General features: G+C 36.3%; 1 protein-coding gene across 1 annotated transcript in view; it reads right to left on the reverse strand.

The window, feature by feature from the left end:
* Window positions 1–12,289, reverse strand: part of LOC150075081 (uncharacterized) — a 175,473-nt gene extending 163,184 nt beyond the window's left edge. Inside the window, exon 1 of the mRNA XM_090389191.1 lies at window positions 11,975–12,289. Within this exon, the coding sequence (XP_090245317.1) occupies window positions 11,975–12,065 (91 nt within the window). The 5' untranslated portion in view covers window positions 12,066–12,289. The remainder of the gene's footprint in view (window positions 1–11,974) is intronic.
* Between the last annotated feature and the right edge of the window lie 1,005 nt (window positions 12,290–13,294).

Consider the following 13,294-nt stretch of genomic DNA (forward strand, 5'->3'; position numbering starts at 1 on the left):
AAAATAAAAATACTGCTCTGTTGCTGTTCCCCCCGAAGATTGTAAATGCTCGAGAAGTTGAGCATATCGAAAAATGGCTTCATACACTTCCTACCTGCCTAAATTTGGCTTCAATGAATCCTAAAACGATGATACGTTTTTTTTTTATTTTTTTATAATGACTTTTATGTTTATAATTCCTTCAGCAGACTCCTGTTTACTCTTCTGTAGAGCAGCTCAAGCTTCAGTTATCATTTTTAGGCCTCCAACGGCCCTTCAAAACAAACAGAAGACTTGAATCAAAATCACTGGCTCCATTTTCTACCTACATTAAGCTAATAATAACTAGAAATAAAAATCGAAAGTTAATTTTGAAAAGTCCAAGAAAAGCAACTTGTCTTTATTCCAAATAAACAGTCGAGTTTTGATCCCTTGTTAATGCCTCTGGTCGCAACATCTGCTCATCCTTACTACCTTCTCTTTCTACCCCCAAGTCTTCACCGATTCGGAATATAAAATAACTGTATACATATCGGAAAATAAATAAAATAGGTTGAGCCAAACAATGCCTGGCTCTTAACAAAGGTTCAACATCGATTCTGTATGAAGTACGCACATTAGCCGACGGTTTCGGTAGCGATGTGATCATCTATGCCGCGAGACTACTGTTTTGTGGCGTTTCATGGCATAGATAATAAAACTACTACCGACACCTGTCGACATTTTATTATCGTTAAGAGCCAGGCCTTGTTTGGTTCAACCTATCCTCATATGATTGTATACGAGTATATATATATACTAAGTGATCAATGAATTATGACCACTACCTAATACCGTGTTGGGCCACCTTTCGCCTAGGTTCTGAAACCATGTTATCTGCAAGGCTTTCAACAGTTTCGGAATACATGACGGTTGCGTGTCCATAATCCTCATTTCGCATTCCAAAACATCCGACTGGTGTTCAATTGGATTTGAAGTCAGGCGAATTTGGGGGCCAATCACGATAGGTGATATCTTCACTGTGTTCCTCCAACCACTCGTATACAGTGCATGCCCGCCCGATGACACGGCTCATTAACGTCTTGGAAGATCTCGTTTCTGTCAGGAAAAAAATTCAACATGGCATGGCGCACATGGTCTCCTAAGAGCTGCCATTAGACCTCACCAGTGAACAGTTGGGCCATGTGCATCAGATGTCCTAGTTTCTTTCCAGTAAAACATGATTCATATTAAGCAACCATCGCCACCTACCTGGATAGAGGGCGCCATGCACGATTTGTCCATGGAATCATCTTGCTTGTATCACATGCGAAGGTGTCCATCGGCGTGTTGCACTAGGTATTTGGATTCATCCTACTAGCATATTCGTTTCCAGTCATCCAGTGTCCAACCAGCTTGTTGTTGACACCACAGCATTCGACGCCGACGATGATCAGCGGTGAGGAGAGGATGTTTCTTCAGTCATCTGCTGTGGAACCCAATACGTCTGAGTGTTCGGTGCATCGTAATTTGGAATATTGTATTGCTCAAAGGCAATACAATATAGGGAATATTGTATTGAGCCTTTGAGCAAACCTCCCCAGAGAGACTTAGAAACACTTAACTCAGTCGTAGATGATGGTACAGCGGTAAGGACTACAACGAGACGTTCCAAATTCCCAAGAAAACACTGAGGAATCTCCTTCAGAGTGGAAGTGGTGAGAGAAAAATCCATTTCTTTAAGAAAATTGCAAACCACAGCTTGACTACTACAGATTTTAATTGCAACTGATGGTTTTCTTAAAGATAACATATTGGACGACAACCAAATGTTATTTCAAATTTCCAGAGTGTATCAATCGATTTCTACAAAACTCCAAACTTTATGTGGAGCTTATCTGATATATCTACTTTATAACCTCTCACGAAATAAAAATGCGAAACTCGATATAACCCAGATCTTTAAAGTGAATTCTGTGCGAAAAATTCATTCTAAATTCTCGTGTCCTTCCTGTTTCATCTCTGTCAAGTTCATTATAATTTAATTACTTCTTTATTTTGGACAGTGAAAGTGGCAATCACTTAAACTGATGTACCAAATCTTTGGATTCACGAGAATATGTGCATTTTTTTTTCTACAGCATATATTTCCAGATCTAAACTCTCATGATCATAAAAAAGGCAAAACTATTATGATTTTTTTAATGGTTTTTATTATTTCGGTTATAATTTGTAAAATTGTACGCATGTTACTAGATCGAATCCGTATCCTCAAAAAAAAAAAAGCAATAATAAACATTGGCTTTTTTGTTTTAAGACCTAAGAATGTGCACATGCTACTATATGCTGATGATACTGTACGTTATTCTACTCAAGAAAGATTATATAGTCTTTTTTAAATAACTTTTTGTCTATGGTCAATTGAGAACGATGAAAATAGTGAAACCGGCCTATAAGAAAACAAGATTTATTAAACAGTTTTCATTTACTTTTAGAAAGATACAACTTTATTATCAAGAACTTTATCCAGTGCACTTATGCTTCTCATGCTGGAATTTGCATCCCGTCATTATGTCCTGCAAACTTTCAAAGTTGAAGCCATTCGGGCAACCTTGAATAAGTTTCTTCTTAAATTAACCTGATCTGTTGATCATCGTAGAATAAATTATAATCGGTACAATTTCGGGTTACTTCATCGTAGACTGATGAGGCTAAAATTTATCCATAAGTCCAAGTGGCATCGTCGACATGTGTCATTTGACACTCCGGGCTCCTTAGCGATATATTTTCTGTAGTTTCTGGTGTCGATTACCAGGTCTTGGATGGCGAGCATAAATCCTTAAGTCTTGGAGAGAGCGTCCTACTCGTGAGCCATGTATTGGAAGCCATTTTATCTGCGTGGTCTTAATGGAGTTCATTGTAGTGTCTACCATGGAGTGTCTTCTTTACCCATCTTTCTAGCTTCGCTTTTTTCCATCTAGGCGAGAGGGTACCCCTCGCTTAGGCTAAGTGGGATATGCCGCTTGTCAAGCTTCCTTATGACTTGGTAGAGTGCAGCTGTTTCTCTGGAAGAAATCCCTCAGGTTCGCTATCTCTGTCTTCTGTTGTTTGATGAAGTCTATCAGGCACCATCCTCCTTCTTTCCGAGCTATTGTCAGTCTCTCCATGGCTGACTTGGGGTGATGTTGGCGGCTCTTGGTCATCACATCCTCCAGCTCGGTGTTAGTCAAGTCTATAATCCTGAAGGAATATGTTAGCACTAGCACTGAATAGGTATTTATGGCTTTAACTCTGTTCTCTTCATTCAGTTTTGCTTTGAGCACGCTCCTGAGTCTCTGATAGCATTTTTCGGTCAGGCAAGCCTTGATCTCCATGTGCTCTTAACTGCTGAGCCTGCTCATCCCCATGGATTTGTAGGTCTGCACCCCTATCATGGCTTCGATCTCTTTACCAGTCTGTAGCTGGTAGTTTCGGCCGACTGGTTTGTATTATTATTATTTACCGAAAATATAAACCAGTAAGTCCTTGTAGTCAAAGACACCATTTTCCATTTAATTAATTACAAATATTTTTATTCTTACATAAACAGTACCGTAAAATAGACTCTCATTGTCTACTAAACTAGTTTATGTTACTGTATGCCTTAGGTCTACCGGCACGTAGCAAATAACTTTATCTTCTATTTACAAATGCCATTATTAATTCAATAATTGCTCTTCCAGTGAATGAGATTAATCGATTCCTTCCTCCCTTCTTCGCCGGGAAAAGGGCGCCAAGGTAAAAGGCACATCTGGATAAATGGATTACAATAAGCCGATGTAATTTCTTGTCGGGATGATAAAGCATTAGGAAGAATACAAAAAGGGATTGTTGTCTCTCAGTGCAGCCATTGCACAATGCAGACTGAAGGACTCCAAAACAATCAGCAAACAGAGAGAGAGAGAGAGAGAAAAGAGCATTTCCACAACGCATAATGCTGAATTATGCGTTCCACAACGACTGAAATATCTACATTGATCTTAACACAAAATCTTTTGAAATATAAATTTTATATCTTTCAAAAATGGTGTGTAAATAAATTTATATTTTTAAATCGAAGATCTTAAGAATATCTTTATAATTGCAAAAATAGAATATAGAAATTAAAATTTATATTGATTAAACTTTTTATAAAAATGTTCTATATGCTTTTATAAATATTTGAAGTGTTTGCCAAATTCTTTTTATCAAATATTAACAATTGTAAATACATTAACAAATCTGTTCACATTACTTGCAATGTAATTTGACCTTGTTAATGTATGATAATTATTATTTTGTCGATGAAACTTGCTTAATGATAAACTTTAAATTACTGGTTAGATGAGGACGTTCTGATTCGATTCATTTATGGATTCGGTTGACCTCGTTTGAGGAAGAAGAAATAATCACGTATTGTCAGAAGTTTACGTCGTGAACTCGAATGTCTAAATTCCGTGTTTTTCTAAAAACTTCAGGGACGACCTAATCTCTTAGTGCGCCATTCCAGAGAACGAAAGCAAACATGTGGGGCAAACAGCTTTAATATATGAGCAGTTGCTACCTCAGCATTCTTCTGTGATCCGTTAAAATCGTTTCGAACATCGACCAGCCTGTTCCCAAAGGGTATTTTGAAACTTTACCCGGAAGAACATATTTTACAGCTGTCACTTCCAAACTTTTTTTATGGTAATCCCAAACATAAAATGTTGTGTGTTCTAGAACACGAGAGGGTTGTGAGACCAGAAAAATCTCTCCATAAGGGGTTTCAGTAATGAAATACTGATAAGTAAATTAAATATACGCGCAGCAGTAATTTTAAGTTCAGTGGTTATTTAAGATTTAATGAAATTTAAATTTTGCTGGCTTTAAAAAATTGGTGTATCGATATATTTGCGTTTATTAATTAAAATTTTTAAGAAAATATATTTAAAAATTTATAAAAATTTAAATTATTATAAAAAATAAAACAACTTAATTGTGGTACGATACATTTAACACTTTAAAGTACAGGACTGTACGAGGCTATGCTATTTGAAGTGGGGTGAATGGCAAGGGCCAAAAATTAAATAATTTTTTTTTTTTTTAAATAGAAAATTGAACAGTTTAGATAACAGCGTAAAACTGTAGGAAGAGACTGTGGGATTAAAATCAAATTTCGAAAAATGAAATAATAGGGATAAGGTCGTTGAGTAAGGGTGTAGGATAATGTAGGGGTTGTGGAGTTAAGGTGCAAAAATTCGAAAAAACAGAACACTAATGTGGGGTGTCACTATTATTTATACAACTCTTTATATATAAAAATCTAGTAGATAGCAACTGGACAATGAGTTATACTGCGAATTTCTGTAGAGTATTACTGTTATTACGAGCACGTGCATCAAATGGATTAAAAAAACAAAAACAAAAAAAACAGCTACCACTAAATCTAAGAAAGATACATACGCATACACACATAACTAAAAGAATTCCAACAGATGGTAACTTAAGAAAAGATCGTATTATCTTTGCTATCATCAGTTTTTTTTTTTTTTTATTTTTTTTTTCTTTGCAGGGATAATCGCTTAGCAAAGGTGACAGTGCCTTTAAGGAATGAGAATCTTGTCACGACAAAGTAAAGCTTGACAAAAAAAAAAAAGAGTGCCGCTTAATTAAGCCTCGATTAATCATGTTTAATTGCAGTCTGCAGCAAACCTATACGTACAAACCGCACATCGGTTTAAGCCTTATATATAGCCTTACGCAAAACAGGTATGCAGTAAATTACCTTTTATCTCCGCTTCGAAAAAAATAATAATAATAAATCGGTAATTAGCGAAAAATTAGGATAATGAGTTGAATACAATAACAACAAAGCCAGATAGAGAGATGGATAAACCGCAGAGGACTTCCAAGAGTCATTTGAACCCTCAGGAATAAAATACTTTAAAAAAAAAAACTGTTTTTATTGTCAATTATACACCACTGCCCTTTAAAACAATACTTAAATGTGAACGATACCGGAATGGAAAATAAAAGATTTTATTGGCAGTTTAATGCGAAGAGTAAATGCACGAAATGCCTCTGGCAAAACACAAGAAAAATTACAGCCACTGCGTGCTATAAACCGCTTTTCTTTAGAGAGTTTCTATTACGTGGCATACTAACTTTCTTATTCGCCCTGACTGACAGCCCCTTCCCTCCACTGGTGTCACTTTGTCATCCAGTTAACATGTTCCTTTACGCCCAGATCGTTAGCGCATGCGCTCAAACTTCGAGGTACGCAAACAAATAAAAACAATCCTTTTTTTTTAAACTTATCTGAAACCTTGATTTCATTAGCGCCTGCCAGGTTTTCCAAGGCGGATTTGGCGTTCTACAATTTCAGCATTCTTTAAACTGAACCGGAAATAGTTTTGTAGAGCCGGAAATTGTTTAGTAATTATACTTATTGGCACAGTGACAACTCAAATGGCGATTTTCAAAAGAGAAGTTAAATAAAAGGGCCAAAATATGTTATAATTTCCAGCTTATTACTGGAACGGTAACTGACAGTTGACCCCGAACTAGGACGGAAGTTGTGTTTCTAAGGTCAAGAAAAAGGCTAAGCCCCAACAGAGTACAAAAGAAGATAGAGCAACGCTTCCTGTCTTCTTTTGTTCAGAACAAAGGCGTAGATGTTTAACTTAGAATTTCCCCCCTCAAGTGGAGCTGTCTGTCGTATTTTTCCCTCGAGCAGACACTGAAGGGAGGCGACTGACATATAACACGTTATCCACACACAAATGAGGGAAAAAAACGTTGAAACACAAGATTTTCAAACTGCTGTGTACAGTACCGCGCATGTGCACAATCCAGATATTTAAATGTTCTCCATTAAAAACTCGAAATAACAGTCTTTTGTGAGTCATCAGGTCTTTAGAAAGAAAGAATGTACAATCAATACGTGTGCAATAATTTATACTATCACATTAGTATTTCTTTACCACTGTAATAATAAATAAATAATCTTCGCATACACCATATGCATTCTATTTGTCGACGCGAATATTCTTGCCTTCTCCTGAGAAGGATGCTTCCTTGTACATCTCGATCTACTATAACCACCACAATGTAGGTTGTTTCAGATGGGAAAGCGCACTTTAAAAGCATACCGATTAAACGCATTTCTGCTGGAAAACAATTTGGATATATTTTTGTTGCGTAATGCTAGCACAAGGTCATATTCCGCAATATGAACACAGATGTGACTATAATTATGGGCAATCATACAGCAAACCAGGATGGGTATGAGTAAGGTAATTTCGGTTAGAAAAAGATAGTCGTTAAAAGCACGAAAAAATGATTAGTGTCACTTTGGTACAATAGGCATCCACGCAGGTGCAACCTGGTTATCTGAAGATCGAGACAATAATCACAAATACACAATTCTCTTAAAAAAAAAAAAAAAATCCGCAATACTGTAATACTATTTTTCAGTTCTAGTATTTATCACAGGATCGATATAGTTGCAATTAACACACACACACACACACACACACACACACACACACACACACACACACACACACACACACACACACACACAATTATAACATTTGAATCGACTACGTGGAAAGCCTTAAAAATATGTTTTATTTATTGCCTCCCCCCTTTTTTTTGCAATCTACGTTTTAATTTCATATTTTCTATACATTAATTTTATTTAAAATACTCATATTTAAAATACTCATTAACGGTAACTTGTAAAACGTTTTTCTTTAAAGGAAATTCACCTTCTTTTCAAATCCAAACATGTATTTTTGTTTAGAAACCACGCTGAGAAAAATCTGTAATGGTATTTTGACAAAACACGTATTCATGGCGTATCATGTCATAAATATCCATAGAAGATGAGAAACTGTCAGAAGAGGGCGCTACGTGAGAATCAAAATTACAAATTGTATTTCGAAAATTATCTGGATCGTGAAACACTTCAGCAGTCCGATTATTTATGAAATTGAAAAAATCAAAATTAAATTGTGAAAAATAATTACCATAATATATTTGGATAATTACGCTTTAATGAATTATAATTATTGATTAAAACCTAAAAAGGTTAGGCATCACTTTTCCACATCAAAGATTTCAGAAAAAAATTGTACGTTAAAAGAGAAAAATACAGTTGAACTTCAAGAAATTGCTGCGTTGGCAATAAAATACGTAGTAATTAATAAAGAAATAAACTGCGTGCACCAAGGAAAACTTAGTTTCTAATAAAAAAAAATTTCTAACACTTTTAATCGAAACTTAAGTTTGATTTCGATTGTGAAACCCTTTGCAAAAAAAAGGAAAAAAAAAGATTCGGAACTTCATGGGGGAGATAGCGTAGCAACGTCAGAGGGTTGAAATTGCTGAAGTTTTTAAAAAGGTGCTTTTGTCACGAGCTGTTTTTAAACTAGCATCTTTTGAAGCGTTAAAGGAGAAGTTTTTCATTTATTTTTGTACTGAAAAGGTTATTATAAAGCTTACCTACTGTTGTACGTATGTCAAAACCAACATTTTCTCACAAAGACATGAAATGTCCCCAGTAAAGGGGGGGAAAAGTCGGCTCATAGGACCAAAGAAGTCATTTAGTGCCTCTCGCGATCTATTGTATCGCTATCGATTTTGTAGGAAAAGTGAAGATCCCGGTCCAGAACAGATTTCACGGTTGAGAAAAAGCTTTGAACTCAATGGCCTGTCACAAATGAAAGTGCAATAATGACCGCCAATTCTAAACCTATAACAAGTGACCCATTGTCGCAAAGATCGACGAAATGAACCAAAACGTCGATTTTTTTTTTTTAAGTTATCGTTTTAACGTTTCCTCCTTTTCCGTTTGTAGTCGAACATAGCTGATTTATCAAATATTACAGCTTATTTTTAAACAGTTTCTATATGAATTATGTAATTTTTACAAATATTGGAATCATTTCTAACTTTTTTTTTAATGATAACGAAAGACCTAGATGTCTGTATCTGTACCACTACCACATGGAAGAAAAAGAAGCAAAAAATAATAATAAAAAGAGAGAGAGAGAGAGAGAGAGAGAAGAATGCAGATCGATTGCTAGCAACGTTCAATTCTTGGAGAAGCTGCTCTCGCCTACCTCACACAGGGCAGCAGAATACACGGACACTTCCTAATGGTCGACAAGCGTTCACTTATGTATGAGCCTAGTAGTCATACTTAAAGGTTCGACAACCCCCCCTTCCTATTACACATAAGTACTAAGCAACGAAAAGATGCACCAACGGTACATAATTCTGGAAAAAAATAAAGAATAAATTAGAGAACGTTTCATTATGTATTTTGTTGCTATGGTAATGAATTTTAATTACCATGCACAATGCGTAACAGGAAATTTCGCGTTGTTTAGTTTCGACAAAAACTGTAAGAGAAAATTTAGGTTTTCATCACCTTAAGAACAGGCTGGAACCTAATCTAGACTTCGAATCAAGTACGATACAGTTTCAGAGTGATGCCCGATAAGTCTTATTTTCAACAGAAGTCTTATATTCAACAGAAGATTCAGTTAAAGAAATATTCCACTTTCTCTCATCCCAATTTTCGATTATCATCAGCTACAAAGCGTTCTTTCTTAATCTGTGAATTAATATTCTCAATTTTTTTTTTTTTTTTTTTTTTTTTGATTTGGTAGTTGTTGGCGCATCGGCTTCTGTGGCCATATTGCACCTCCCAAGGTTTTTGCAGTACTTTGATCCAAGCCCGAGGCGGGAATCGAACCCGCGACCTTTGGGTTGCCGGGCAGGTACTTTACCCACTCGGCTAGCCCGGTCGGCTATTCTCAATTAATAAATCCAGCGTTTTCTTGTCATTATATTAGCTACCTACACTGGTACATTATCAAAATAATAATAGGGCCTGATAGTGTAACAATCAGGACAACAGATTGACAAAAGAATGTTTTAACCACTAATGCATAATATGAAAACCTGTTTATTTTTGTTTAACATTCTCTATTCAGATATCTCTTAGTCTTAAGCTTCGTGGTGCCTTAATACGTACTATTCTCCTATCTGCTTCTTCTTTACCAGCCAAGGTTATCACATCTTTGTCTAAAGATGATATAAACATTTCTGTCTTATTAAAATTAACGATAGGAGATTTTGCCTTCTTTTAATAAGCGCATGCGCACTACGAGAATGAATGTGAATGCATTTTGTTATTGTACGAGAGCGTCACAGCATTCTCAAATGCTTCTTATATTCAGCAGTCTTACAATTTTTGTCAAATTCATACATTTTGTCCACTCAAATGATAATATTACAGTCACCCATTAATAAATGAAATTCTAATAATAAGAATTCTATTCATGAAGTAATTTTCCTTTAGAATTAAGAAATTATCCGGTACAGTTATAAATCAATGAAAATTCGTAGACTGGTTTGAGGGTAACTTCGATAGGAACGTGTTTGAGGTTATACAGCAAATATTGAAACTGATAAATAAATGTAATGCTTTTATAGCAACTCCTCAAACTCTGGAAATATAGAAAACATAAATAAAACAATTATAAATGCAAGTTTCTTTGTATTATAATACTGTCTGCGAGTGACACAAGTTTCTAATTATAAAATACAATCATTAAAATGATTTCTCAGTTCTGTGTACTTACGAGAACAATTTATCAAAAATATATTCATCTGTTTTCTGGAATACATTTATATTTTAAAGCTGCAATTTCAGCTTAGGGAAGAAGAAAATATAAAATTCACGAAACACTTATTTTAAAAATATTCCTCTTATGTTATTATAGAAATCAAAATACCCCTGAAAATGAAAACTTTATTTCTGCCACATGGACATCTAAATGAATTACATCGAGAAAAGTGTACAGGAACAGATAGCAGAAATTATAACATTGATATGAAGACACTGCAAGAGATGACAGCAACTACTTAAATATTAAACATGCAATTCTGAATCGAATAAGAAAGAGAATAAGATGCTATCACCACCTTATACATATTAGATAAGTGATGCTACGATACTACAAGCGGAGCACATTTTAAGAAATTGGGTTAGAAACCTCCTGAAGAATTTTAGCCATTTTCTTAAAACACTAAGGACTAGGATCTTTAATCGATTATATTCCAGTTCTTAAAGCTGCGATCTAGCAGTCTCACCATGCCGAACGAGCCAATATCGACAAGGTGACTTTTCACGATCTCATCAAGACTGATGTTGAGAGAAGGAGAGTGGGGTGGGAGAAATGACACGACGTGTCCGGCCATCAAAACGCAGGAGCGACACTAGCCAATCGGCAACTTTATGCTATCTAGTGTCACCGTAGATCAATCACATTCCAGTCTCGTAGGAGTTTGCTACAGCCAGTCGTCGCAATGACGGCGGCATGTACGGACCTCGGGCTAAGGACAAAACTTTCCTCAGAAAACTAGGTTAAGCTAAACCAGCTGAGGCCCTACAACCACCTCAGACTGAGGAGGGGAAAGAAGAGGGGAGTTCTCTGACGTCGTATGTTTTTCCGGACTAACAAGTTCACAAGCATGCACAGGCAGATGACAGCATGAGGTACTGCTAAGCGCCGCCGGAAACGTACCTGACCAGAATTGGGATCGGCGCCTGTCGGTGGCTCCAACAGTTATCCTTACATTAAAGAAGGCGTAGAAAAGTGTTGGGTGAAAGACATAGTCCCATGACACTCCATTAGATCCCATGCTACAGAGCGTTACGAAAAGGGTGAATGAAACGTTGAACTTCGTCAGATCGGCGGAAACGGAAATTCACTTCCTATTCGTACGAAATTACAAACTGTTCGAGTAAATTATTCCTTGCTCAGACAATTGAACACAAAGGAGCGGGAGAGGTCAGAAAACTGGTAATAATTCAGTCATGTACAATGGATGCAAATTACTTCCCTTATCCCACAGAGACCAACATTAGTACCGGTTTGCAGAACTGCGTGCCAACTTCACAATGCGGTCTCGGGGATTGTTTACATATGGTACCTACCTTGAGCTGACGAATCGGCCACCTGTAGGAGAAAAAGTCCAACGAGGACCACAGTCAACTTCCATCGTATATCCATCGCCATGAAAAACATCACAAGGTATAACGAAAAAAAAAAAAAAAAAAAACGAGAACTTATAAAGTTGACGAGCAAAAAAGACTTCACTCCAGCAACATTGCGGAAGGGCCGACGCACGACCGCGGCACTCGGAAGAGTCGCAACAGATGTGCACCACCACGCGCCACGCTCTCTACACGCACTGACTCTAGTCGACTGTTCAGCCGACCGTTAGGTCAGCCAGTATGTTCCCGCAGCGCCAGTTTCCAGGAGTTGCGAGAGTGTCTCTCTCTCTCTCCCACTCTGTCTATTATGCGCGCATGCGCGGAAGACGATCTTTCAATAGAACGTTGCCGGAGTGTTTGCCCAGGTGAAGCGTCCAGTTCAAGAAGGGAGTGTAAACCGTCCTACTTTTGTTTATGTGGGCTGGAGACACCCTCTGTGTAGGAGAAAATGCCAGAAAAGGAAATGCGGACGTGCAAGACCTCCATCTTAATACAATGCACCAGCTGTTTATCTGGCAGCGCTGTGTCTTGTGCTTATTTACCTCTTGTTTTAAAATCCCCCGTAGTAAATTGTGAATGGTATTAACAAACCTACAAGGTCAAAAGTGCAGATGTTCGAATGTCACCTTAGAAGTCATCTTAAAAAAAAAAAAAAAAAAAACAATGACGTGAAGAAGGCCTACCAGATGTTCAACTTTGACTATCACATTGTGAAAACAAAATGTTATTCGGTGATTGCTCTCAACAAGATATTGGAAGTTTAACCTGTAAAAGCGAATTTCATTCATCACTTCAAAACTTTTTCATTTGTTTATTAGTTCGCCTTATATTAAATTTTACTTGGTATTTCTATACTATTTCTGTTTATTTTTGCTAAAAAGTCTGCCAAACTGTTTGGAAAAATTATTTATGACGGTAAATATTCCTTCCGTTATATTAGTATTATTACAGACAAAATACGTTCAAGAGCAATCGGTAGTATGGGTCTATTTGATCACTGCAAAATAACGGAAAAAATAATTATTGTTGAAACTGGCGTAATGTTAGTTACAAAAGTAAGAGCGGTTTTCCTGTTATTATAGAAATATGAATAAAGTTGTTTTTTTTTTTAAATTTATGGATGGGAAATCTAAAATAGCAGTATAAAATGTAAGAATTAAAAATAAGATTTTAGAGATAAAATAATAAGATTTTAAAAAGAGATTTGCTGAAAAAAATTCTTTCATTATTTATTATTTTATTCATCAAAAGACGTTTCTT

Source organism: Mastigoproctus giganteus, chromosome 14 (assembly GCF_048544385.1).
Source record: "Mastigoproctus giganteus isolate SK-2022 chromosome 14, ASM4854438v1, whole genome shotgun sequence".
NCBI classification, from domain to species: Eukaryota; Metazoa; Arthropoda; class Arachnida; order Uropygi; family Thelyphonidae; genus Mastigoproctus; species Mastigoproctus giganteus.